The sequence below is a fragment of the Planococcus citri genome, chromosome 3 (assembly GCF_950023065.1).
Source record: "Planococcus citri chromosome 3, ihPlaCitr1.1, whole genome shotgun sequence".
Taxonomy (NCBI): domain Eukaryota; kingdom Metazoa; phylum Arthropoda; class Insecta; order Hemiptera; family Pseudococcidae; genus Planococcus; species Planococcus citri.
In genome coordinates, this window is record NC_088679.1 from 43,307,868 (window position 1) to 43,335,734 (window position 27,867).

At 32.9% G+C, this 27,867-nt stretch overlaps 2 protein-coding genes across 2 annotated transcripts; one reads left to right on the forward strand and one right to left on the reverse strand.

The window, feature by feature from the left end:
• Positions 1-17,463: 17,463 nt before the first annotated feature.
• Positions 17,464-18,393, reverse strand: ATPsynF (ATP synthase, subunit F). The gene is made up of 4 exons (XM_065354356.1): positions 18,149-18,393; positions 17,954-18,052; positions 17,710-17,826; positions 17,464-17,639 (listed from the first exon to the last, which is right to left on the reverse strand). Exons 1-4 carry the CDS (start codon positions 18,243-18,245, stop codon positions 17,611-17,613), a joined length of 342 nt encoding a protein of 113 aa, XP_065210428.1. The 5' UTR covers positions 18,246-18,393; the 3' UTR covers positions 17,464-17,610.
• Positions 18,394-23,261: 4,868 nt separating this feature from the next.
• Positions 23,262-27,036, forward strand: tsr (Cofilin/actin-depolymerizing factor homolog tsr). The gene is made up of 5 exons (XM_065358006.1): positions 23,262-23,422; positions 24,814-24,937; positions 25,011-25,129; positions 25,270-25,401; positions 26,163-27,036. Exons 1-5 carry the CDS (start codon positions 23,420-23,422, stop codon positions 26,229-26,231), a joined length of 447 nt encoding a protein of 148 aa, XP_065214078.1. The 5' UTR covers positions 23,262-23,419; the 3' UTR covers positions 26,232-27,036.
• Positions 27,037-27,867: the final 831 nt, after the last annotated feature.

Genomic DNA, 27,867 nt, shown 5'->3' on the forward strand with positions numbered 1-27,867 from the left:
AAATATAAAATCATTTCAAGTCAGAATGGAAGCAACGTACCTACCTTACAAAAAGTGCAGGTAATTTTAGAACTGATTTGAATCGAATAGATGGCATAAGAAGCCCGATGAAGGATTTATTGTGCCAATTAGCCAAACCGGTGTGGTGACATGAAGATCAAAGTATCATAGTAACAGGTTACTTCGTTATTACCAGTAGCTAAATGTGAAGATCGACTGTATTTTAAATTGCTGTTTTGTGTCTAATCAGTGATTCGTAAATTTTGTTTAGACTTACGTGTTATTCCTACAAGCGAACAGCGATTTAATTAAAGCATTTAATGTAAGTAGTACCTAGGTATGTATATTCGTTTAGAAGCCTAATACTTGATCTTTCGGAGAAAGCTTTGGAATAGGTGGCCGGGTATGGTACATTATTGGTTCCCAGGTATCTATCTATGTAGATAGGTAGGTCTAGGTACATAGCAAAATACCTACGTTTAATATCTCTATTTAGGCTAACAATATGTGTGATGCAATTAAATTTTTTCCCAAACTCTGTACAAATAGAATGATATCAAAAACCCAGCTTCGAAACAATGTAAGTTTGAGACTCGAGTTGTAGATTTTTATTTGTTTCAATTTTTCAATCGGTGAACCACTTATCGAAATTTCAAATACGACAACAATGCAAACTAGAGGCTAAATCACTTTTATATGTATGTACGTATTATTTATTTATATTTTATAGCATTTTGTTCATTTTTAGAAAAATACGTGTAAGCGAAATTTCTTTATCTCGTTTCCTATACCTATCTGCGAAAGAAAATCGATTTTGTTAAGCAAAAGACGAAGATAAATTCTTGCATATTTGTTGTATTATACAAATGTAATTTCCTACTTGATAAGTGTTAAGAAAAGCAGACTTTCTTAACAAAGATGAAGTTTCTCATTTTTCACCGACATTTTTCTCCTTTTCTTACAGGGTGTTGGATAAATCAACTCTGAAGTAGAAATACTTTGGTAGTATTTTACCGATTTTTTTTCACGAATAGGTAAGTAATTCTAATGCACTATAGCGAGCATATTTATGAAGATTATGCGTAATTCGGCAATTCAAAATAAAAATTAAGTAAGTAGGTACCTATTTAATCAACAAACAACTTGAACTCTTTGATTTCATCAAGTAGGAGCCTAATACTTTTTCTTGTCGGTTGGCAAATTTTTTCTTCTATCAAGTTGGGGTACCTATTTTTTTAACGTGAAATATTGTTTAGTTAGAAAAAAGGGGACCAACATTTGAGTTGAATACCTATACATTTTTGAGAAACATACCTAATCCATTTCAAATACATTATTACACCTTTCGTGATAACATTAGCATACATTTTAGGAATACCGTGTTTCTTTTCGATATTACGGTACACATAATGTGAAAACTTCCTATTTATAGCATCTACTTCCATTTTTATCGCATTTTTCGTCGAAATTTTAAAAACATTTTTTATTTCTCGCTTATTTACTTATTTTTACCGTTTTTTCGCGAAATCCCACTTCACAGCACATTTTGTGCTTTTGATCAAACATAAATCATGAACGATCTTGAATAGCGGTAACTGAAAATATTGTTACCTACGATATAACTCGAAAAAAAAAGAATGCAAAACACTTACCTATACTACGTATTATTATTTTGCTCACTTTTCGAAACGTGAGTGCGTATTTTGAAATACTTATACCTATACCAATGTTATCATTTTCTCGATTCGTCAGGTGTTTAAAAATTTTTGAAACATGAAATAAATTCTTTTTACTTATTATGGCCGAAAAACAAATTATTCTCTTTTTCTTTTTTCCATTTATTTTACATATTCGTAGGTAAGTGGTTGAAGATGTACCTAGGTGTTGTATCACCATCCTACTCGTTTGTTAGCTAGAAAATAAAAATAAAATTCTAGAAATACCCAGACCCTTTTCCATTTTATTTCTTCTTATTATGATTTATTCGCTGTATGATTTTGAGGTAAAACCTATACCTCAGTTTAGATCTAGGGACATTTCAGTCGTTTTTTGAACTCAGTCCTTCATCAGGATAATTTTGAACATTTCTTGGAAATTGAACGCCCTTTTCTAACCCATTAGTTGGTAATTTTTATAGTGTTGTTATATGCGTAATTGAAAATGAAACTACCTATGAATTTGTATAGATACAGTTGAAGATTTTTTATACATAATGTGCCATGTACTCGTACATGCTGCAAAATAAAGTGAGGAGGAAGAACAGAACTTTTGATTTTGAGATGTTTTAGATTTTCCTTACAGGAGAATGTACCTATTGTCAGAAGTATGCATTGCTGATTGAAATGAAATTTTGTCTCCTTTTGGTTTTGGCACCACATTTCAAAACAAAGAAGAATTTTGAGCCCGATTTTTATCCCCCTCCCCCCGGCTTTGCACAGAAAACGATTTCTTCCCTTTCATTTGTCGTACAGTTGCGTTTTTTATCAAATTTGTTTTGAACAGTTTTTGTGGCTGCTGAAGGCTTCAGAACTGCTTTAAACTATTCGAAACCAATTTCCATAAATTCAAGGAAGTCAGAAACAGAGCACATATTTAAGTAGGTACTTAGGTGCATACCTGCAAATTTCAGTTTCTACACCAATTGAGTGAATAAAATTTCGGTTTGTTCACATTTTTGGCAATGATCATTTTTAAAACTTGGTTCAACAAAAAAGTATTGCAACTGAAACATTGACTGATGATGTAGGTACTATTGTATGCTTTTTCGATCCAATTTTGTCCAGTTCAAAAAAAATTCTGTCGGTTGGAATACTTTCCGTGTTAAACCAAATTTCGAAAAAAAAAAATGCAAACATTTCAAACTTTACTGATTTTTAAAACAGATTTTTCTCAAATCCAGACACAAATCTCACGTCAGCTAAAATTAATTCTTTAAAAAAAAATGTCAATTTTGATTATATAATTTTGAAAAACAAAAATCATTTTTTTTAGAAAATTCCAAGTGGGAATCATTTGTATAGGTGTCCCAGATCCCTTTTCTAGTGTTGGTCTCAATTCAATCTCCCCCACTGTGGGCCCTGACCCCCTTAAAATGGCGATAATTAGGATTCGACCCTCACAGAAATGTAATATGTCGATTAATAATATGTTTTCGAGGTCGTAGAATTCGAATCTGGGAGTTATTTTTTTTGTAGAGGTGGAGGGTGAGACGTGGGGAGGAGGAAAATGTCAAATTTTGCTTATATTATCGTGTAATATGGATCGATATGTTTTGGAGGCTGCAGAGTTCGAATCTGGACTTATTTTTTTGGTAGGGGTGGAGGTGAGGCGTGGGGAGGGAGAAAATATCAAATGTTGCTTGTATTATCGTGTAATATCTCGATTGGCGCGAAAAAAGTACAGCTGTCTGAAATTTGACCAAGTCGAAGGACAAATGAGCGCTGGACAAGCCGAAGGACAATCTCAACGTTTTTTCGTTTCTAGCCTTACTTACTGGACATTATTGATTTTTAACACGTAATAAATGTGTGCTTAATGCTTATCATGTAGAATAACTTCCCTTTCTCAATTATCGTTTTTGGCGGGTGCATCCGGGTAAATAAAAACGCAAGCCGAAGGACACATTTTTTTCCACACATCAAAACTTTACAGATTGATACGATCTGAACGAGCTGTTACATAGGTTTTTAAAAAAACGGTGCGGGGTAACATTTCTATGAGAACAGTGAACCAGTATGCAGCTACTCACCAGAAAAAAATGTTGGATTGGAAAGTCAGCAAAAATAATTAAAAATTGCTCTAAAATTGGCGCAAAAAGTGTGCGATAGTTTTCAAATGTGAAATGTGAGCTTCCTATGAACTTATTGAGATTGCAATTAGCACAATAATATACTTATTACTTACCTACCTTAGTGTTCTATGATGATGAGAATGTGTCAATTTTTCCAAAAAAAAAAAAGGGTTTCATAACACTTTATAACATTTATTTTCAAAAACATGGTGTGAGACAGACAAGTGGAAGGGCATTATTGGGGTATAAAATCGAATGTACACCAATGAAACGGGGGCTGAACAGCTCAATATCAAGTGTAAAATGTGAGGGAGGTGATTCTTGTGTATGGACCACAAAAAAAGAAATCATCCTAAAACCATTGAGAAATTTGCTGTGGACACAAAATTTACCACTTTTTGAGAATTACCCTACCCTTTATTATATTTTTATCCTCAACCACAAGAAAACTTTACTATAGTTAATTTTTCAGTCAGATCAACTCATGAAGCATTCTGTAGAAAATTACAGATTAAAAGTGACATTTTAAGTTTAAAACAACGAAATTTTACCTAAGTAAGTATACCTACCTAATTTTTAAAATGGTTTTCAAAACTACGTATACCTACTTTTCTTCTCCAATTTCTATTCATTATAAAAAGTGAATGACGAAAACCTTTAGACGATAAAAAGGTATTTCTTAAAATTTGCTAACATTGGTACTTTACTTACCTGGTTGGTTGATTTTTTTTTTCAAAAATCAGGAAACAACCGAAATTTTTCTCAATGAATGCGAATTAATATAGAAATTTGAACTTTTTTTCTCAACCTTAGTTTTTTTTGGTTTCTTTGTTGTGTTTGTTTTTTAGGAAGTTCAAGTGCTTGAAGAACAGAAGCTTTACCATTTTGCAAAAGCGACTCCGTTGAAGTGCCTTCGTGGAAGAAATTCTAAACCAGAAGGAAGGGGGTCTTGGTAAAAAAAAAGCAGGATGAAACAAAAAAAAAACTATTCGTATCTGTATTTACATTTGAAGACGCCCATGTAAATGTCAATATTTTAGTGAATTTGTAATTTAGAAAACCACATTTAAAAATTATATTTTCGAATAATACTTTCATTTATTTGTTTTTACATTTAACAAAAATATTTGCAGGTACCCCTATAGGTACCTATACTTGCATAAATGTGATTAGATAGACATTATAGACACTAAGTATGTTGGTAGGGGTACCTACTATCTATGAGGAACATGCCCACACTCCTCCTCCTTTCTACTATGTATTTTAGAAAAACCGAATGAGCCCAGTTTGTTACAGAATATGGGGAATTGGGGATGCACGTACCTCGTCATCACCCCTCTCATGGTTCTTTACCAAAGGTTTATTATGATAGCCTAAAATAAACACCCCCCTCAACCGTCGCTTTTTCAGAATGGGGTCGTTATTCCTATTCAAATTTAATTTCAAATAATTAAAGAAAAATTGATACAATTTTAGATACCGTTGTAGAGATTTTGTGAGAACAATTTGGTGTAATAGCATAGGAGAAAAAATTGATTGCTTGTTGGAATTATTCTGTGAAGGATATTAGCGTGCGTAGAATCAGAAACGACACGAGCCGAATAAGATACATTTTCGCAGATAATGTTTAAATTTCATTTAATACAACAACGTTTATTATAGAAGAACGACGATGAATAAAACATTCATACGGACGCACACTATCATACCGCTGCACATCTACGCTATAGTAAAATGATGACGAAGATGACAATGATGATAATGACTGCGATAATATAATAATAATAATCATAATCATAATAATAGAGGCAGCCGTTGTTTGTTAAGCGGTAGTTTATAGGGTAGCAATAATAATAGGGGTAATCAAAACGCGCTAGTTGTTACATAATAACGCCCCATCGGGAAAACAATGATGGCGGGGATTTAAGTAAATGAGAAGGACCGATTCGTGTTCCAAAGTGTTGGTGTTGGTTTTCATAACTTATTTCATTTCTCTATCCCTCCATAGGTATAGATGCTTTAGTAAGTAGGTACACGTTTCTATTTCATTCTGTCGTGTTAAATTTTTACAAATGGGTCTATCTTGAAAATATACCTAAATGGACTTGGTATTTTGAATGAACTAGTGAGCCAGAAGTATCTATTGGATACCTGCTGTGTGTCTTTTGCCTCTTTGGGCAGGTATCCTTTCTCTACTCTACCTCCAGCACTTGAAATGCTTATTTACGCTCGGTGTGTCCATTCTAAACGGCGTCTTTTTAGGTGTCAAGTTGCGGTTAAAAATCTTGATAGAGATTTGCGAACGTCACACGTACCATTAAGCAATTTTTTCTCAATAATGCGTCTGCGTTTTTAGAAATAGATTATTGTGTGGCTTATAGGCAATATGTAATATTTAGTGTTCGAGTGATGCATAAATTCTCACAGCACTAGACCGAAATAAAAGCAGCTCCGCCGCTGAAATTATGAAATTCATATTTCTACGTATACCAAAACTGGGTACCAAAATGTACAAAACACCAAAACGCGACGACGGAGTATCAAAACCTTCTGTTACGTTCGCCTAGCGTAATAGAGAAAAGGAGAAAACATGTCGAAGGGCGTATTGTAAAGTGTTATAAAACGAGAAGGAAAAAGGGGAAATCATTTATGAAAGCTGTGTAGAGATGTTGTTATCAGAAAATGAGTCATTTCGGGATACAGCGACAGCTCGGGAAATTGGAAGAAAACTCGAGCGGGCGTAAATGAAAGATAGACTGAGCATAGTCCGCACCACCCAGTGCCCTTTTTTTAACGACACCCCTGCCTCAAAAAGACCGGAACTTTTTCGAAACACGTTTCGAAGAACAAAATGTTGGAAAAGGGTAATTTCCTTCTGCCCTCTTACCTCCGTGTATATAAAACGTTCTTTTGTATATTTAACTCATACCCTTGATGGTTTCATAACAAACTATTTTCAACTTATTACTCCTTTTCCTTTTGACGTTTTATTGTTTATACGACTTTATTCGATGGCGAAAAAAAACTGGCGAGGACGTTTAATTAACTTTTTTTCTTTTTCTTCTTCTTCATCGTGTGCCATGCCGTGTACCAGCTCGCGTACATCGTTTAATTTGATACTTGACTAGAATATTGATACAATTGCGTATCACGTACCTAAGTGTACCTACTCATGAATAGATACTCGTACTTATAAGTAAACATGCAGGTAATAGTGGATAAGGTACTTTTTTTACTTGAAGCACTCAGCGCAAAATTACGCAGATAAGTAGCCTATGAAAATCCACCAATATCTTTTAGCTTACATTATACTTAGTCTAACAAGGAAACCTCTCAAGGTGTCACACTCCGATTTGAACGGGACTGCGATTTTTGGAAAGAGCATGGTCTAAAACCCCCAAAACCAAATTTTCAGCTGCCCAAGTTCATTTTTCGATTTTTGGCGGATTTTTGAAAATTCAAAATTGACCGTTTTTTGCGATTTGTGTTTTTTTAAAAAGTACGTACTTGATCAGTAAAAATGGTCAAAATAAGTCCCAAAACTAATATTATAGTTACCCAAATCCAAATTTTACCATTTCCAGCCATTATGGAGCCTCCAGCGCGATTTTTCAATTTCTCCAGAGAGTGCATCTACATTTAAACCGATTTTGGGAGTGACAGCTCAAGAGTGGTTTTTTGATCAGCTTTTTTCAAAATTAAAAAATTAAAAAAATCAAAAGATAACATGTTTGTGAGGAAATTTTTGAAATTTGCGCGAATCGTTGTATTTTGTTCGTAACTAACACCCCAAATCAAAATTTTACCATTTCCAGCCATTCTGGAGCCTCCAGTGCGATTTTCAATTTCTCCAGAATTTTGAATTTGCTCCAGAAGGCGTGAATATGAAGTTGGGCAGCTAAAAACAAGTTGTATATTACACTCGACCTGTTTAAGAAATGTTTGATATTTGTGCGAATCGCTGTATTTCTTCAAGAATTAACCGTCGGAACGCAAATTCTACCATTTCCAGCCGTTTTGGAGTGAGAGTGACACCTCAAAAAACCACTCTTGAGGTGTCACTCTCAAAATCGGCTCAAATGTGGATAAACTCGTTAAAACGTCTTATAGTTTCAGCTTTTCAAGCCAGCAAAAAACAGCACCAAGGAAAATTCTAATTTTATGAATATCAATGTTGAAAACCAATTTTTTCCTGTGGTCCGGGATGAGTCGACTTGAGCTTTAAAAAACACGCAAATCAACCTAGTAGGTATACCTACTTGAATATGAAGAAAATGTATCCAGTGCGTGGGCTCATGTTTTTTCCATATTTAGGATTCACAAAATAATCCTTCGCAATATTTCAATCGTATAAACTCGAAATTCAAGTTCTATACATACCCATTTTTGGAACATGAGTAGGTAAGTATATTATTAGTGGGAAATTTCTCGCAAATTTTGCAAACTAAAAAGTCATGAACTTCGCATGGATTTTTGTTTCATCATTCTTTCGAAGCCCGTCTTCAAAATGAGTAATCAAAGAAGTTTTTTTGGAGTAGATAGACCCAATTGAGGTGGTTTGGTCTGAAAAATCGCCTAATTTTTCTTAAGGCTTAAATAGCATACCTACCTAGGTATCTACTTCAATTAAATTAGGGAGCGAAAATTTGATTTTGGTACTGTCTAGTTTGTTTATTATCAAAGAAAATGCGAATTTTTTTTTTGAATTTTCCCTTTTAAAAAAGTTGATTATCAACAACAGTTTTTTAAACAACCCCTGTCAAAATGTGAATTTTTAAAATTTGACAACATTAATGAAAAGGAAGAGTATTTTTTGGAAACATGGTTTCATGATCTTTTTTTGCCAAATTTTCTTTCAAAAGCACAAATATATACATATATTTTTGGTTTTGGATATTGGTGATTTTTTAAACCAGCCTCTCAGTTGTTTTAGAAAAATTGTTGAAGATGAAGAAGAATTCAATTTATGAGCTTAAACGTTGCAAATTGTTTTTTTTTAGTGATGTTTCAATTTTTCTACAATTTTTTCAAAGAAATTTCTCAAGTACCTACCTACTTACATTTTGAAAATATTTTTCCTGCAGCTACTGATCCAAAAACGTATTTTAAAACCCTGAGAAAGTTATGGGTATCTCTAAGTAATTGAAAAACAATTCACAAATTTCTATACCTACCTATGTCCCTAAAATTTTTCAAACATTTTTTTAAGAAGTGGACCATAAGAATATCAGCCATTTTGGATATTCAAGTTGAATGATGGTGTCAAAACTAGAAAAATTGGAACATTTTATTAGCTGCTTCTCATCGTCACATTTTAACACACTTTAGGTAAATAAATACAATCTTACATTGAAAATGAAAAAAGACACATCAAAGTTCTGGAAAAAATTAAATTTAAATGGCTCATGATCGGAAAATAACTTACGGTTCGAAAAATTCTAGGTGCTCCTTAAATTTTTCACAGTTCTTTAGGGGAAAATTTGAATCCATGAGAATGCGACTTCGATAACATAGGGCTAATAAGTATGTATATGTATTGAAGAGATGGCCAAAGAAAAAAACTATTCACAAAATTGTTTTCTAGAAGGAGTTTCAATAAAATAAAAGACCTGAAATTTTGTGGGTTATCTACGTACGTATATTGTACTTACTTTTGGTACCACAAGTGCTACAAATTGCACGTACGCATGACTCACGAAATTTTTTTTCATCAACTCCAATTTTTTTAATATTAAAAAAATAAACAATCTGAGCCAAAAAAACGTATGGTACCTAGGTGAAAATTTTGCTCATTTCACGACTTACAAACTTTTGGTATAATATTTCCACGAGGCAATTTCTCAGTGAAATATGGAGCGAGAAGCAACATTTATTTGCTCTAGATGGGTTTTAAGAAGGTAAGCCTACAATTTGTAATTCTTGGTGCTGGAGCTTTGGATATTGACAAGGGAACTTTTCTAACTCTTCACCACAGTTCCAAAATACAAAATTTAATTCTTTTTAAGCCAAAAAATCAAAAAAAATAAAATAAAATACTCGAAATTAAGGCATAGCAATATTGAGGTGGAAAACTGATGTTTTAGTTGCTATGTACCTACTTGATATGAACAGAACATCCAAAATACATTCCTCGAAGAATGCCAGACATTTTAGAGCTTCCAACACTGAGTTATTTTTTTCCAGTATTTAATTTAAAATACCTACCTGCTGAACTGTTGGATATTAACCTGATGGGCAGCTAGATTTTGGTTTTCCCTCACCTCCGGGACTCCGACCATACTTCAATCAACTCACTTCCAGCGACTTTCAGACAATAAGTTCGAGTGTACAAAATGATCAATTCATAAAATTTTCAAAACTTTAATTTGGGCAACAACGTCAAGTTGTTACGACGATGGAAGATAAGCGTGCTTGCCATAATTTACCACAAGCTGTTCGGAGATTCCTTTATGCTCCCGTTACTTTGCTTCGATTAATGTCTTCGGTCTTGGTCTTGCTGAACAGAAAGATTATAGCTGCCGACTATCCTTCCACCCCTGCTTATGATCCTGTTCATTCATGTCAACCACCTTCGCACCGATCAAAGACAGACTATTAATGTATAGGTAAATAAACTCGATATTCGAGCAAATTATTTTCACACTACGATCAGAGAAATATGAACTTATCTACTGTTACGATTAGAGATCGCTTTCGCTATCATGGCGAGTAAAAACTAATAAATCAATTCCTTTTGTTATGCACAATTGGTTAAATCACGTTGAATGTTATTACATAACAATTGATTCGTTCATGTGTATGCTGGAAATAGCGGCATTAATAATGATGAATGTTCAAAAAGAGGTAACTATAAAGTAAATTCGTCGTGTTTGTAACCAGCCGAATTCTGGTTCGGTGTTAACAACACTAAACGGTTCCGGTAATCATCTTCTACTAAATCATCCGTGATGATGGTCAGTCGGTCCCTAGCATCCAAAGAGTATTTCCCATCATAAATTTCATTATTACTGGCTGAGTTATTCTCCATTTTATAGACATTGCGTAACATATTATTAATCTATATATATTCGTATCGTATAGGCAAGCCTAATATGTTGCCTACCTATAATCATAGTATATCTATTCAATCGTACGCCAAGTTCCTGAATGGACGAATATTCGATCTGCACTCCTGTACAATTATTTGAATGGACTAAACAATGTCCATTTTCATCAGTAGGTCTAAAGAAGCCTAATAAGCAAAATTTTCAATTCCGAAATTCGGTATGGAACCATCTAAACCAATATGTAAATAAAGTTCCAGTACCTAACTGAAATGAAGTTCGTATTTTGAATTTTAAAAATTTTAGTCACTTAGAAAGAGCTCTGAGCTTATCAATAAATCAACTGATGTAGGACATGGCTAAAAAATGTACTAATTTTGTTCTGAATATGGATAATATGTACATAAATAGATACCTACCTAGGTACGTAGAGCAACTCCTATAAATTCTCAGTAGTTTTTTTAATGTTCACACCTGAGTATATGGTATGTCTATATGTAGGTACCATTCATTACATCAAGATCAAGTACTTGATCACGGTATTATAAAAGGAGCATAATATCTACCTATTTTTATCACTTCGATTAACAATTTTTCACCCACATTCTCGGTCTAATTCAAAACGAAGAGAAAAATTTTACGATGGAAATAAAACACGCCGAAGATGAGAAAAAAAATCAAGCACAATGTAGCTACCTACATCATGTGAATGAAAATCAAATCACTATATTAATGTCCCGTAGGTACATAGTTCAACACCTGTCCACATAGTCCACCGTGGAAATGAATATCTACCTATCTATGATGCACTTGAGAATCATCTTAAAAAGACCATTCCATTATAGACTTTAGAAAACATGATATATTACTTCGCAGATGTCATCGAAATATAAATTTCTTTCTCCGAGACGCGTAATATGAGAAATAGTTTATCCTTTGTGAATTTCACGGATTCACGAATAAAATAACTTTGTCGGCGTAAATTGTCGTAGGTGTTTTTACGTTCGTAAGTGATGTCAATTCTAAAATTATACTCAACTATTAAACTTTGAGCTTCGAGAATGTTCATTCAGTTATGAATGATTTGTGTAAGTATATTTTAGGTACCTACTATAATTTTACTCGATACGCTTAATGTTTCTCTCCTCACCTCGTAATATACCTACCTACCTATCTTCCCTTCGATTGCTGAATGAAAGAACAAATAGGTACTTACAAAATGCTCGTTATATGATGGTTTAAAAATATTTATATATTTTTGAATAGATTTCGAGTACTTATAGACCTAATACATACTTAACTTGGATGTGTTTGTTTATTTGGTATAGGATTACATATTGGAAAAAATTGTATAATTGCAGATATATAGGAATACCTACCTATCTAAATGCTATTGAATACTTATGCTCGTAAGGTGGTTTTAATGTTTCAAATATCCCCGTTTCATACTCTTATGGTCAAATAATGTCAGATAAACCTTGATCTCGTCTCCATTTAGCTAATCTATCGTGATACCATGCCTGAAATTCAATGCAGAAGTGATTATATAAATTATTACCTACCTATATATAGCATAATTAAGTAAGTAAATGATAATTAGGTGCAGTAATAGGAAATCTTATTAGCAGAAATATTTTTCGAGAAAACAAGTCAGTCAATTTGGTATTAATGCCTCCTAACTTTTGTGTGAAACTTTGTTTGAAAATTTTGAAAATTGGTTCATACCATACCACTCAAAAAACTAAACGATAGGAATAATAATAATAATATTTATTTTAAAAAAATTTTCAACTTGAAGGACCTAGTTCACTCATTTTTTTGCCAGAGCTGGTAAGGTAGTTCTCGAAAAATGTTCAGCAACACTAATGAAAAATAGAATGTCCTACGAGGAATTGAATTTTTTAAAAGCATCCAAAAATTACCAACAAAAATACATTTTTGGTCACATTCGAATCACAACCATATTTAAAGGTATAATTTTGCCAAGAAAAGGATATCATGAGGGGCTAAATTTTTGAATAAGTACCTAATGTTTTAAATATACATATGTAACATTTCAATTTAGAGTCAATGATGTGTGCATGGATAATGTTCTCAAACACAATTTTTCATTTTTTTTTTTTTTTTTGAGAAAAGATTGAGTGAAAAAGTTTGCATTTTTATGGCGAGCACATTGAAAACCAACTTTTTTATTAACATGATTTCCTTCTAATAAGTAGAGTATACTCTGACATAGAAATAATGACCTAAAGATATTGATAAATAAAACCCTTTTCCCATAAGATTTTTCGCAAAATTATATAAAAGATCATTTTTTTTTTTTTTTTTTTTTTTTTGAAATATAGAACTTGAATGAGTATTGGCTCACAGAGCTCCAATTTTTATTTTAGGTGCCTATTTCGAGATTTTTTCTTGAACTTTTTTTTTGCCAGATTGAAAAGTTACCCATCTTGTAGAATAGGTAGCGTTAATATCATACGTGGTATCCCATCAGAACTTCTGGCATAAATCAAATTTTGTTTTAGGTTTCTTTTAGATTTCTTAAATAATACCTGCATGTTATGCAAAATGAACAACACTGCGTGGAAGATATGAATACCTATAAGTTGCCTATATTGACATTTCAAGGAGCAATCAGGTATGGCTGTAAAGTTTCAAAATGAATACTCGTAGAACCTAAGTAAGTATCTACAGGCTAACTAGACGAAATGGCAAAAAACGAACAAAATAGTTTCTATAATACTTATAATTTCTTATTTTTCTCAAAACTGAATTGGTCGCAAAAAAATTTATTCGAAACGAAACTACCATCTTTTTCATTTTTAGACCTCATGCTCAGTGGGTCTACTGCAGATGAAAAAGTTGAAGAGGCCTCAAGTAGGTGAGGTCGCGAATTTTCCTGAGGCAGGGTCACTTTAACAAGTAGGTTGGTAAGTAAATATAGGTGCCTAACCTACTACCTATTTTGAAAAATTTGAGCTTCTTAATTATTTTGGATCCAATTTTCTTTTCCAAATCGAAAAAATTTAGTTCAGAGTGAGGAAGAGTTTCTCAACATTTCTGCCTACCACTTGGATTTATAAGCGAGTAAAATAAAAAATAAAAAAATTTATTTCATTACCTGCACATCTTTTTCATTCAGAGCCATTTCAGCAGCTAATAATTCCAAATCGGTGGCATGTATCAATTTATTCTTAGCGAATTCTTTTTCTAATCTCTCTATTTGGTTGAGGTTTATCCGAGAGAAATAAGATCCTGTTAATGTGACGGGAATAATGCGCTCAGACTTGATCATTCTGAAAAAGAAATGATTACCTAATACTTCGTTCGAAACGATATTGTGCAAAAATCCGTATAAAATAAACTAAAACGATTCAAAATAGACTGATTATAAGTATCACAATTCGCGAGAATTACGTCTAAACTACGAAAAAAAAAAAAAAGGAAAAAACTTATTTCAATTTGTAGTTCAATGTCACCGATAAGGGCATTAATGTTTGTCAACAAAATCTAAAAATAAATGATAAGCCTTCGGTGACGAAATTTTGAACAAATCACCTATTTTAGTATTCGATGAGGTGGATGTCAATATTATTGAAAAATCATAAATATCTAGAGTGAATTATGGAAAGTATGTAGATAGGTACTTAGATATCTACATAGGTATCCATTTTGTCCAGGTATTTAAAAAAAAAAATCCAGTACGAAAAAGCATTACAGATGTAGATAGGTGAACTACCCAGCAAATGAACGTGTTTCATATTCAACAAGAGACAGATTAATACTAGTGAAAAGTGAAAACAATGAAAAGGTTATAATGAGTTAGTAGGTAGGTAATCGCAATAAAAAAGTTCACTTACTTGATTTGCTATTTAAATGAAATAAAATCAAAAAAACCGTTGGCAAAAAGCCAAATTTAACTGAATAGATATCAGAATCAAGACTGTCAACGTGTATCTTTTGTTCTTAATAATAATACATTTGGCTAATAATAAATAGAACCAAGTTTTTAGAATTTTTCTAGCCAAGATTTAACTTACATTCAATTGCGCGCTTGCGTATTGTGACCAAGTTATTTTCGCTCAGAGCTAATTATCGACTCATCAATTCAATGTTATTAAACGATTTAAAATTTGTTTACATGAGGCGCAATTCCATTCGCGACATCTAGGTCGTTAATTTATTGACGAATATGACTGCGTATTCATTTCTACACACATGTTAAATTATGTATCGAATAAATGCAGCGAATTTATCAGTACATACAACACTGGGTACTTAACTACCTACCTATAGAAGCTTTTTCATTTGTATATTTTCCGCACGTGTTCGAAGATCATTTTTAAAATTTTAGAACCTAAGACTTGATAGAAAAATTATTTTAAAATGTTGGACTTTTGCTTCAATGCCTTTCCCATCCATAATTCTCGTTTAAACCCGCAGCTTGACCACAAACCACAATATAGATGCTGAAAAACTGTCATCTTTATTATAAGCTGCTCAATTTTTAGATATTCGCGCGTTATCACCAGCACTACCAGCAGCTTTGGTGTAAAATTCGTTACCTACCTTGGCTTCGTCATTATCTTCCCATACAACCACTGTAGAGGTACCTAGACCTACATAAAATATGAATAATTTCAATTATAAAATTGCGAGATGAAATGACTTAGTCGTAGCTACGTAGCTTTTGATTTGTTCTTTCAGAACGTAAAACCAAACGATCATAACATTCAATCGCATTAAAGTGAAAATGATAATGGAAAAGACGACAAAACCAAAATTATAACACAAAAAAGAAAGCGGCATAAAAAAATTAATTCTTGCTTAAAACTTAAAGAGAAAAGTAGGCCTGCTGCTCATTCAAATACGACAAATGTTCCTACATTATTCAAAACATCGTCAGAAAATACAAAAATTTCTCCATTGGAACAAAATTTTGCTTCACAACATTAAGTCCAATGAGTCTTACTCTCATGTTGAAGGTATCAATAACTTTGATTTTCAATTTTTTCATGTCTTAATGTGCTTGATAGAACTGTCGTTGAATTTCGAGTACCGCCTCATTATTAAAAATTATTTATTTGAATAGATGGTGTTCCGTGTTAATTCACTTGGTTAATTATTTTACTACATTACACTAGGTACCTAGCTACCTATTTATGAGTTTTACACTCGCATGTAATAATAACAATCACATATGCAAAAAGTTTGGTGTAATTACACTTCCACATGCAATAATGTATCGTCATTCAATCTAGGTCTAATATTCTTCTGTGCATTATGTATTACAGATAGAACAATGTAATATTGGCACCAAAATTTAGCAGAGTTTTTGATAAAATACATCTGCACCGATCTTCCATGCACTGCGTCACATTGCAACTGATTTAGCTAATTCTCCTCATTTTTTGGCGACTTGATTACTGTTATCTAACTGTATGATTTTTTGTATAGTAATTAGTATGTGGAATTTTTAGAAGATGTTGAAAACACTTTTTAGATATTCAGTTTGGTGTCAATAAACAAAAACACCTTTGTAGACAAGTAGTTATAGTTGACTTTTTGTTTCAAATGTCAATTTTGAAGATCGAAAAATGTACATAATGGTTGCATATATGTATGTGCTTAGTGCTGGGGTATTTTAATATCCATGAATATTTTTTTCTGAACTGGAACGGTTTCACGTATTTGTAAGTCTAAGTATAGAAGATCAATGGAGAAGAACAAATTAAAAATACCTCGCATCGTCAAATTTAGTAAGTAAGTACATATTATTTTAAAAATCATATTGAAAAAATTCTGTGAGACAACGTTAAAATTTATCTGTACGTATTGGAAAATCTTTCAGCCTGATCAATGAAAGTTTCGGATTTGCCAGTACATAATTTGTAAGCTATGCCGTGTCACTATTCGCCAATCACGTAATTTACGTAGACACTATGAATCAGATGCATTTGAAAATTTAAATTGCATAAAACTGAAGATCCAAAAGATGATAATATTGGGAGCGAAAATACAAACCAAGCATCATCATTACTCGATTTTTCAGATGAAATTTTCAATTAGGTACTCAGCAATGTCCAATAATAGTACGAACTCATTTTAAAATTCATCATCAACTTCTTCAGTCATTTCAGCAGGGAATTGCCTCACAGAAGATGTAACACAAACTGTTTCTTCTATTCCATCTACACAATCAACTTTATAATACACTCTTTCTGGTGGATCAGTAGTACAATCTCTAAATACATTACTAGAAGACTCGTGTTTTCATTTGCCAACAACTACCCTGACGACTATAACGGCAGATAATTCTACCATTTTAGTAGAGGATAAAAAATTTACAACCACAAATTCATGTACATCCGAAGGATGCTTGGATTTGGACTAAACTCATATAGAAAATGAATGCTGTAACTCTAGTGACGGTGCGCAAGATATTATGGCATTTAAAGAATTCGATAATCAACTTCTGTCAGCATGGTTCTGTACTATGGAAAATTACGCATAAAATACGTTAGATATACATAATATGTCAAAAAATTTCGTGAAGATGATAATTATGCAAGTATTCAAAATTCGCTTTGTAAAATGTGTTCATTGTTGGAAAATAAATTTACTAAAGTAAACGATCGCGGAATAATTTTATTTTAAATTACTACTCACATATTTAACTGAAATATTACGAATAAAACCATCTCGTTATATACTATTACTATTTTACCAACAGCATCTTCGAACCTCTGCGCACAGCTATGTAATTCAACGTAGCTTTTAATGATATTTGTGATGACGATGAACCACTGAAAGCAAAGTAAAAATTAATAAATTCAATAAATTACCATTATACTACAGAGGAGACTTATACATTACATTTTTTGCCGAAGTTTATGGAATACATGAACATCATCATTGGAACTATTGTTTGAAGAACCCAGGCACCAGTTACTCTTTTGGGTTGGACGTACTTGTGTTGCCACCTCCAGAACGCTGTGAAGAAAGGCAATAGATAATTCATCATTATAAAATTTTCGGAAATTGTCATAACTACTAGGCATTGCACTATTCATTACAAAACATAAAGTATACATTCGAGATAGTTCAACATGTAGCTTACCTCTACTCCACAACCCAGCTGCTCCTCTGACGGATTTATCACGTCGCGAAAACCAAGCACCCAACTCTCCTAATTTTACTTGGCCGAAAGGAGTGTCAGCTAGAACCGAAGAATTTCATATTTCTTATAAGTATGAACATATGGAGAATACTGGATTCCTAATTATTTAAAATTAACTTTCAAGTTTTAACTTACGTTTTCCATAGTACCGAGCAGGATCGTAAGGACCGTGCACTCTGGGATTATATGCAGCTGGGTAATCTCCAAACGTAATTTTTGGAATTAAACCCATTCTTACGATTCACGATATTGCGAATACTCAAAAAAACGATTTAACATGTATCAATTGATTTACAGTTGGAAAAATTTCGTCCTGACCTCTAACTACGCCAATATATTGATGTAAAATTTTGCCTGCTTCCTTCTGTTATCAAAACGAGAAACACCATTGATATTTTTTTTTCAACCGCAACGCGTCGACACTGTTGACTGGATTATGCGCATGAGTTGATTCGTTCGTTTCTTTCAATCACCCATTCCTTTTTTTTTTTTTTTTTAATTTAAATTTAATAAAAGTACCTAGTAAGTAAAGTACTGTAAGTAGTGTAGTGTATGATTGTGATTTGTGTGTGACAATTACTGAATATTGTGATACTGATTGATCATGTACTGATCTCAGATCTGTTGAGAGTGTTGAGTAATCTAGTCACTAGTCAGAGACCAATGAGCGTAATGTAATCTCATCCCATACATATACGCTCGCTCATTTTAATTTTTACTAATATTAAATTACTACACACTCAACACAGCGTTGAGTTCTTGAGTTGAGTTTGAGTGAAAACTGAAATGTCGAATGAGAATATATTTTTGACCTTTTTTTCAAAAAAATTCTTCGCTTTTGTTTGGCCCGTTTAACTTGATTCATTTTTAGCGAGAGGTCCAGAAAAATAAAAATTTAAAATCCAAAGTCGCTGGCTCGCTGCCCCTGATAAATAATCCTAAATCCTGTCCTGAATCCTGATTCTTGATTGAAAATGAAAAAATAATTGAAAATATTGAAAATCGGTATCACTATCAACATCAACTATCATACTATCAATCAAGTAATGTCAAAGAGAAAAATAAAAATTCTGATTCGATAAACACTAGATAATACGATTAACTTTTTGAATTTAAATGAATGAATTATGCCTGGTCTTGCTAAGTTGCTACTAGGTAGAGTTGCATAAATAAATAGAAATTAAAACTTGCATGAACAGCTGAAAAACGTTAGATAAGTTTTCCGTTCCACCTTCAAAATAATTAATTACCAGTATATAAAATTGAAAGAAAAATTATTTGACGAAACTTTTAAATTTGTTCAAGATTTTCATATTGATGTTACTCCTTCCACTTTCAACTTTGATGACGGGCAACTTCACACATTAAAAATCACTTTCACTGCTCACAGTGCTCACTCGCCATATTTCTCTCGGAGGGAATGGGGTGGAATCACAAGCGTGCCCCTGGTATGAAATGAAATATTTAAAATATTATAAAAGGCCTTGATCATTATTCATTATCATTACTTTTGATAAAGGATATTATTTTGATTCAAAACTAGACTATATACATATATACAATCAGAATGAGAGGACTTTCAACTTAATGCAGAGGAATCTTTATTATTATCATTTTTTTTTTTTTGTTTTCAACCAATTTTTACAGATAGGTAGGTAGGTAGGTAAATGATTAAAAGAAAATTTAAATCTAAATATCGGGAAAGTACACAGTTACCTAGACCTACCTACCTACTCTGCCGAGCTAGAGTGAGCTATTGTGTGAGATGATAAATGTAGTGCTGTGCGCCGATAAAAAATCCTTCGGCGACGGCGTTGAGCACCGATTTCATAGGCGGCGAGCGGCGTGCTCGGCGCGCCACAAAGCTGAAAATGACCGGCGGCGGCGGCGGCGGCGGCGTTTTATCGGGTAACCCCCCTCCTCCACAGGGTTTTTGAGAGTGAATGGATTTCTTATAAGAAGTCAATTTTTCTACACTTGAAACACAAACTGGGGGGGGGGAGAAAAGATAACAATATACCCGAGCAAAGCGAGGGCAAAAGATTTTGAAAATTTTGAATTTGTAAACTAAATTTAAAATGCCAATTTGGCACTTTTGGCAGTAAATTTTATGTTCGCCGCCGACAATTCTTTCGGCGGCGGCGGCGGCGGCGTTGGGCTCACGCCTGACGTTTCTCAGCGGCGGCTTTTCAGGACAAAAATTTCACTCAGCGGCGGCGTTTATTCGGCGGCGCACAGCTCTATAAATAAGAATAACTGCTTTTCTATCAAAACTAATAAATGTAATAGTACCTGGACCTACAAGGTACATAGCAGAGTCCTGCACGGTATAGTTAAAAGTTATCTGCGTTAGTCGCGTGTCGTGTGCGGTAAGCTACCAAATATAACTCATCCAAAAGCAGTTATATTAGCGTTAGCCTATGCGGATAATTTTGTAGTTAAAATGACTAAACTACCTGCGATTATACCGCGCTCTTATCGGAAATGTAATGTTCGATTCTGTCTTATCTGTTTGATGAGTCACCAAAATGTATTGTTGAGACACCAGAGAACCGAATGCGGTTAACGTATGGTTATTAACCTAACTTACCGCTGGTTGCGCGCGCCGACAAAAGTAACTGCAGTTTGTAACCTGTAGTTAAATTAGCCGATAGCTCCGGCGGTTATCCGGCTATTTTAACTTAACCGTGCAGTACTCTGGTACATAGGTGCATATGTATGTACAATCTATATGCCTACCCAGTGCGGCAGTGCCTACTGAAATGAAAAAAAATTAAATACCTATGTACTTACAAATATGGCGCATACGACGCGGAGAAATGCATGTAAAAATCAAAAATGTGTAGATAGATGCCCCAAGAGTCTCAAGACGTCACACAACACACATTGAATAAAGAAATACCAATTTATATTTCTTTGCTACTGATTACTTATTAAACTTTAAGTAGTTGAAGACCGCAGGACTGTTAGTAGGCAAGGATAATAATATTCTTTTTTAAAAATTTTCAAAAAATAGGCACCTATTCAAAAAAATGCATTTTAGAATTTTAGAATTTCAGTAGGTACTCGTAGTTTGTTATTAAATTTGATCAACTATTCAGAATTTGAGAATAGTTGCTGCTGCAAGCGAGACTCTATGATTTATACCTATTACCTACTGGAGTACTGGCACTTGGCAAATGGCAAACCTACAGTTCATTAAGAAAAATTGAAAGATTTTCAATGTAAGACACAAATTTTCATTTTCAAAAAGAGGAAACTTGGTTTCTCCATGACATTTCCATTTTCAAAAATAAAGGAGAATTTCGTGAGGGAAATGACGTTGCCATTCATTCCACCTGACAAACTAAATTCTCAATTTTTTTAGAAATCCATATTCAAAGGTTGTAGTTTGTAACTGAGCTGGAGGGACAGATACGAGTACGTCGAGTACAGACAGTTATAATAGGTAAGAGTATGAGATGGATTTTCAGCAAAATTTTGAATTTTTGATTTCTAATTTTGAATGGTCAATTGGTCATCTCATCCTTTTCGAATTGTCAATTAAACAATACATGAACATAAATAGTGCATTTGGGTAATGTAATATTAATATTATTGGCGTGATTTTATAAGTTTTTGCCAATTTAACATGAATTTAACAATTTTAATTTTTAATTTAGCTGAACATTTTGGTGTTTGGAATTGGATTGGACGGGTGAAGGTTGTATTAAAAACAAAAACAAAAGGGATACGAAAACAAACGAATCTCAATTGAACGAAACGTGTACAGCAAACAGTGTGTTCTGTCAAGCAAATATTGCACTTCCCGCACCTTTCATCACTGCCTAGTGCCTTCCCATCATCATCATCATCGCATTCGTACTTTTTTTTCAGCTCTCGTAAATGCGCATTTTTTACTAAATTCATACTTAATTAAATCACGATACACTATCCTATTCAAGAACGTGGTAGGTAATGTAGAATTCAAGACTACCTATCTATATCATCTCTTCGGTGATTCACGCATTCATTGAGAATTCGTTGAACATTTTGTTGCGCATTGAAAATAACACTGTTGCAATGACTTATCATTTTCAAAATTCTTTTTTTTTTACCACGAAACGAAATTGCGGGACTCGACTAAAATCGGTGATCCGTTCATCCATATAGGTATACCTAATACTTTTCCATAGCCATACTAATTTCAAAAAGATAATAAATGTTGATCTCCAACTACATGAAAATCGAAGTAATTCAACGAAATTAGGATCACAAGACTCCTACTTAGTATGTTCACTTCATTAGTTCGATGGAAATCAGTCAACCTATAAATTATATTTATTCCTATATTCCGCCTATTTGTATCATCGTTCGAGATCGAGAATATTTAAATCTTAAGCAGATCGCAAATCGTATTGCTCTTTCTTTCAATGAGGTAATGCGTACTCATCATTTCTACGTAGTACTACAAAAATTGACGCACATCACATAATCTAAAAAATTTGTAAGGTAAAAACTCGATGATTCGTAATCGTAATGTTTGAATAAAACACAAAGTTTAGCGAGAAGTAGTTCTTTCTTATTCCAAATCCCACACAAAATATACGTATATCTGGATAACAAATATTCGTATCGATAAAAAGCAACATTTTTTTTTGACAAATTTTCAGCATTTACGGCAAAAAATTATGCTTTTGAGATACAATGATAAACTGATGCAATCGTTACCTTTTATGGTAATATCGTACATTCCTTGTGTTAGATGTGTTTGATTGGGTAATACAGACAGTGTGCGAAATTGCATCAATTAAAATTTCTTTTATTTTTTTATTGAAACCTATCAGCATTTTTAACAAAGATTGTTTCAGCATTCAACGTTATACGATGAAAAATGAATTTGAAATGATACATATTTTAATCGGAGAATAAAAATAGATCCAACGGCTAAAACGTCAGTTATTATACCACTTTAAAAATAACACAATCCCCATGGTATAGGATGAAACTTCAAGTTATGAAAAACACCAATTTCTACGCAAATGGTGTCTTCCTTTGTCGCTTTAATGCATGCATAGCTATCTTAAAGTTCAATTTTCAGTATACGGAATTATCATTTCAATATTATTCTGTAGAATAGTCACGATTATATTTTCTTTAATATTGACGCCATTACGCGACCTATTGTGTTTCAAGCTGAAAATCTCCAATAAATAACAATATCGTAACTTTTGAATCACAGCTTCGGTAACACTGACGCTGCAGAGTGCAAAAAAAAGTGTAACTTTTATCGTCTGTTATGTGTGTGTAGTAGATAGCTGATGTTAATTTGTTTCGTTGTAACTAAAAGTTAACCGTATTAGTAATTATATTTTAAAAAATATTTTTGAAATTTTTGTACGAATTAAGTTTGATTACTTTGTTATAATGGTAAGTGTTTCACTTCTTATTTTTCTTTCTTTACTGTTCTATCCGAAATTGTGTAATGATCCAACATACCGGGTCGGCCATCTTCATAATGTTGATCTAATATCTCGTGTTTCACGCTATTAATAGTAATTCGTGCAATTCTTCATCTTATTTTTTACCCGATCATAACCTTTGTCTGCGTTTAATTGATTGAGTATTCATCATCGAGGTGATCAAATGCTGTCTTTATTTGTACCCGAATGTCTGACGTATCATTGTCATGTGAAACAAAAAAGGAGATAGTTGCGAGCTTTTCTTTGTATTTGATTAGAAAGTTTATTTTCAAAGCTGGGTCGTATTACTTTTTAAGAAACCATTTTAAATACTTGTACCGTTTATGAGACGTATCTGTAAGTCCAGTACACGTCAAAATTACTCATTTTCGGATTGTGTTTTCCCCGTTTACCACTACGATGATAATCAGGTTGGAGTATTTTATGTAATGGATTCGATTACCCGTAGCCCGTAGCAATGTTCTCTTCGACATTCGGTATTCAGTTCCATCAATGTACACGTTTGAAACTGATCAAAGACAATTTGCCGATCGTTTTTATTTTCTGTAATAAATCACGAATGTGTTTTCCGCTTATTGTCGTGTTGACCCTCGCCTAGTCGTACCACAACATGAACATGAACTTTTCGTCATTTCTGATGCGTTGTGAACTTGCGAATTTGCGGTCTTTCAAAAAAAAAAAAAAAATTGTCAATCTTGTGATGTGAAAAATTCTCTCACCCTTAATGATTAACAGGGAACAGTTTACTTTATTAGTCATTTCATTAAGGTCGTAAATAGGTTTAATGAGGTCATCGTTGCTTAGACAGCATGACGTCACGAGTTCTCTCTTTGCTACTTGAATATTAAAAGTGGAAAACAAAATAGAAATCCTCTGTTGTGCCTGTGCTATTATTAATACGATGATTACACATAGTGTATCAAGCCCGTTAGCATCTTCAAATGCAATATTCCGCTGCAGACATAATTTACTTGAGTAATCGTCTAACGTCGAGAACTAGATACCTACCTACGAAAACATGATTTTCATCGCCACTTCATTGATGAGTAACTTATGCTGCTTATGAAATACCAATCCACATAACTCATTTTTGAAATTCTAACGAAAACTTAGTCATACTTGGCGTTGTGGGTCAAAATCCGAGAATACCTTAGGTTTTTTCGATCTGCTTATCACTGCTTCGATTTACGTGCACAAGTACAGATATTGTATTTCCGTCGATGTTGTTATCATGTAAAATGAAATTTTTTACTCGCTTCTAAGTATATATGTGTGTATCTTGATTAACTACAGCTGGATAATTTATTCGATCATTGTATTTTTTATTTTTTTTTCCAGACATCTGGAGTTAAAGTAGCCGACGCTTGCAAAATTATTTACGAAGAAGTGAAGAAAGATAAGAAACATCGTTATGTTGTTTTTCACATAAAAGACGGAAAAGAAATCGATGTAGAAGTAATAGGTATGAAAGATTTTTTCTTACGATATCGAAAAGTTATTTTATTAAATATTCACCTGTTTGTTATATTTTTCAGGAAATAGAAACCAATCATATGATGATTTTCTGGAGGACCTTCAAAAGGGAGGCAAAGAAGAATGTCGTTATGGGCTGTTTGATTTCGAGTACAGCCATCAGTGTCAAGGAACGACTGAGGTAAATATTATGTCTTTTCTTTGATTTTCATCTACTTGCTGGTACTATTCTTGCAGGGTTAGGTGCTTTTATTTAGAATGTTTCTATTTTTCCTTCAAGAATCGTGTACCAATTGATTTATTTATGTTGTTCTCCTGTAGGCCACTAAAAAACAAAAATTGTTTTTAATGTTGTGGTGCCCCGATACCGCCACCGTAAAAAGAAAAATGGTTTACTCGTCGAGTTTTGATGCTCTAAAGAAAGCACTACATGGAGTTAGTAAAACAATTCAGGTACGTTTATATTCGTTATATTATATGTACAACTGGTAGTAGTTGGTAGGATTACATAAGAAAAAAACAAAGCTCGAAAGTTTCTTTGTGAAAATAATATGGTCGTGAAATGAATGAGAAAAAGCTATTGCATTGTAAAAAATAAGCGAAATTCTTTTTCATCCACGAGTTGAATGAAATGACTAACAAATTTAGATCCTGAAATTTGCCAAATGACGTCATGGTAGTTCTTTGTTTTTTGTTTTTTTATTTATTCTGATATGAAGAAAACTTAGTACTATATTGGTCTTCCAGCCATTGTCTCTTCGAAACAAACGTATATTTTTAATTCATCGTACATGCAAAGAACTCTTAAGTTGACGTAACTTCGATTTGTTTAATTATTTCGCGGTACTGTTGTTGTACAACCGAAATTAGCAGTAAAATTTATTGATAGCTGAGCGAAAGTACCTTCTTGTTTTGCGACGAAAATGAATATTTGAGGAAAAAACATAACTTAATGGACGTAGCATCATTGGCAAGTGTGCGCGTGCTCATTGTGTGAAAAAATTCGCTACGCACTCGAGTTGGCATTTTAAAAATAACCACGACACGAATAGTAGTTGTTCGTTATGATCGCTTGTCAAATGATGAATTGAAATTTTTGCAAGCTAGATTATCATCTTATCAATAATATTCCAGCGATATTTTAAATTACACGTAATGGTCTGGGTGACAATGTACTCATGTGGTGTTAATTCATGACTTTTGTAATTTTACAGGCGACAGACTTGAACGAAGCGTCGCAGGAAACGGTAGAAGATATACTTCGTAGGAATGATCGAGAATAAATTTACGAATAAATATTTATATTTCAAGTTAAGTTACACATCTATCGCGATGTATTTATCATCCCAAAATCATCTGCTACGTGTGTCGTCTCGGCCATTTTCTAGTCGCACGCACACAACCAGATACCAGTTGTATGTACAGTTGAGAATTATTCTCCTTTTTTGTCGTATTTATAATTTTTTTTTTTGATATGGCGTAGCTTATGTTTGAAAAATTTATACATTTTGGCAGATGCATAAAAGCGCAGTGTGCATTTTACTTTTTATTGCTGTTATATTTTATTGGCATACATAAAAATAATCGTTTCATCAAGCTTTTTAAATATTTTGCTATTATAAACATTTAGATTTAACTTTTTTAAATATCAGTGTATGTTTTTATTCTTAATTTTTAATTATTTTTACTCGGTCTCTATTTTGAAAAAAAAACGCATTTAAAGTGTCATGTATTTTGCGATGAATACAAACGATTTTCATTTACTTCGATGTTTTTACTTCTATCTAAATGCGCATGCTCTTCCATTAAGTATTTTCGATTTTTTTTTTCGTTATATTTTTTTTACGAATTCGAATGTAGCAGATAAATTGATAATTATTTAATTGTAAACCCGAACGATGGCACACAAGTATTGTTTTAATATCGTGAAGTAATTTAAAAAGAAAATGCGAGTGAAAGTATACCAAAAATGTTGAAACTCATTTCTAAATTTTTTACTTTTTTCTCCTTTTATATCATTCATCTAATATATTTAATTCATTTTATATCGCAAAATATTTTAGTAGGAAATAAATTGTATGATTTTTATTTGTCCAAATAATTTTGCCTGGGATGTGTGACTGTGAACCGATTTAGTTCGATTAATTTTGAATACAAAGCGGTGCAATTTTTTTTAGTTCAGAACTGATTGGAAAATGATGGTATTGATGGTTATTCCAAGAGTGAAAATTACTTGAGGTAACACTTGATGCAGGAAATCCTGATTCGGTTATTAGATCAAGAAAATTTTGCCTTATAACTGTAACTTACTAAAAAAAAAAAACTGACCAACTGTCAAAAATTTTGGTTCATCTACCTACTTGTATTTTTCTGAGTAAAATGAAATTTTTGTACCGATTATTTTCTGTTCTTCGTTTCAGCTTTATTTATCAACTCACTTTTAGATTATTTCATCGTTATTTACTTAAAACTTGGATTTAAATTCAAATGTCTGTCTGATTAAAGGATTTTGAATTGTTGCTAGATTTAAAAAACTAGCCTACCTTCTTTGAAATTAATGTGTGTAGTACATAAATCTACTACCTATTCAATATTTCTTCCATGGTCCACTTTTTATAATATTTATGCTCTCAGTTGACATCTTTCAGGGTGTACCTAACCTTGATGCTGTTGAAATTTCGGTTCGTATTGAAGATATCTATCCTGGAAATCAAATATCAAATATTGTGGTTGATCCTCGAAATGATTTTATTTCTTTGAACCGTTTTGCGCTGATGAAATTCAAATACCTAGGTACTTAGTACTTACTTACTTACTTATTCTAAAAAAATAACATCACTAAAAAGAGATGCTAGGTTTCTTGCTCCTATATCTTTCCTTTAATCTAATCAGCGATTAGACGTAGGCCTAAATACTAAC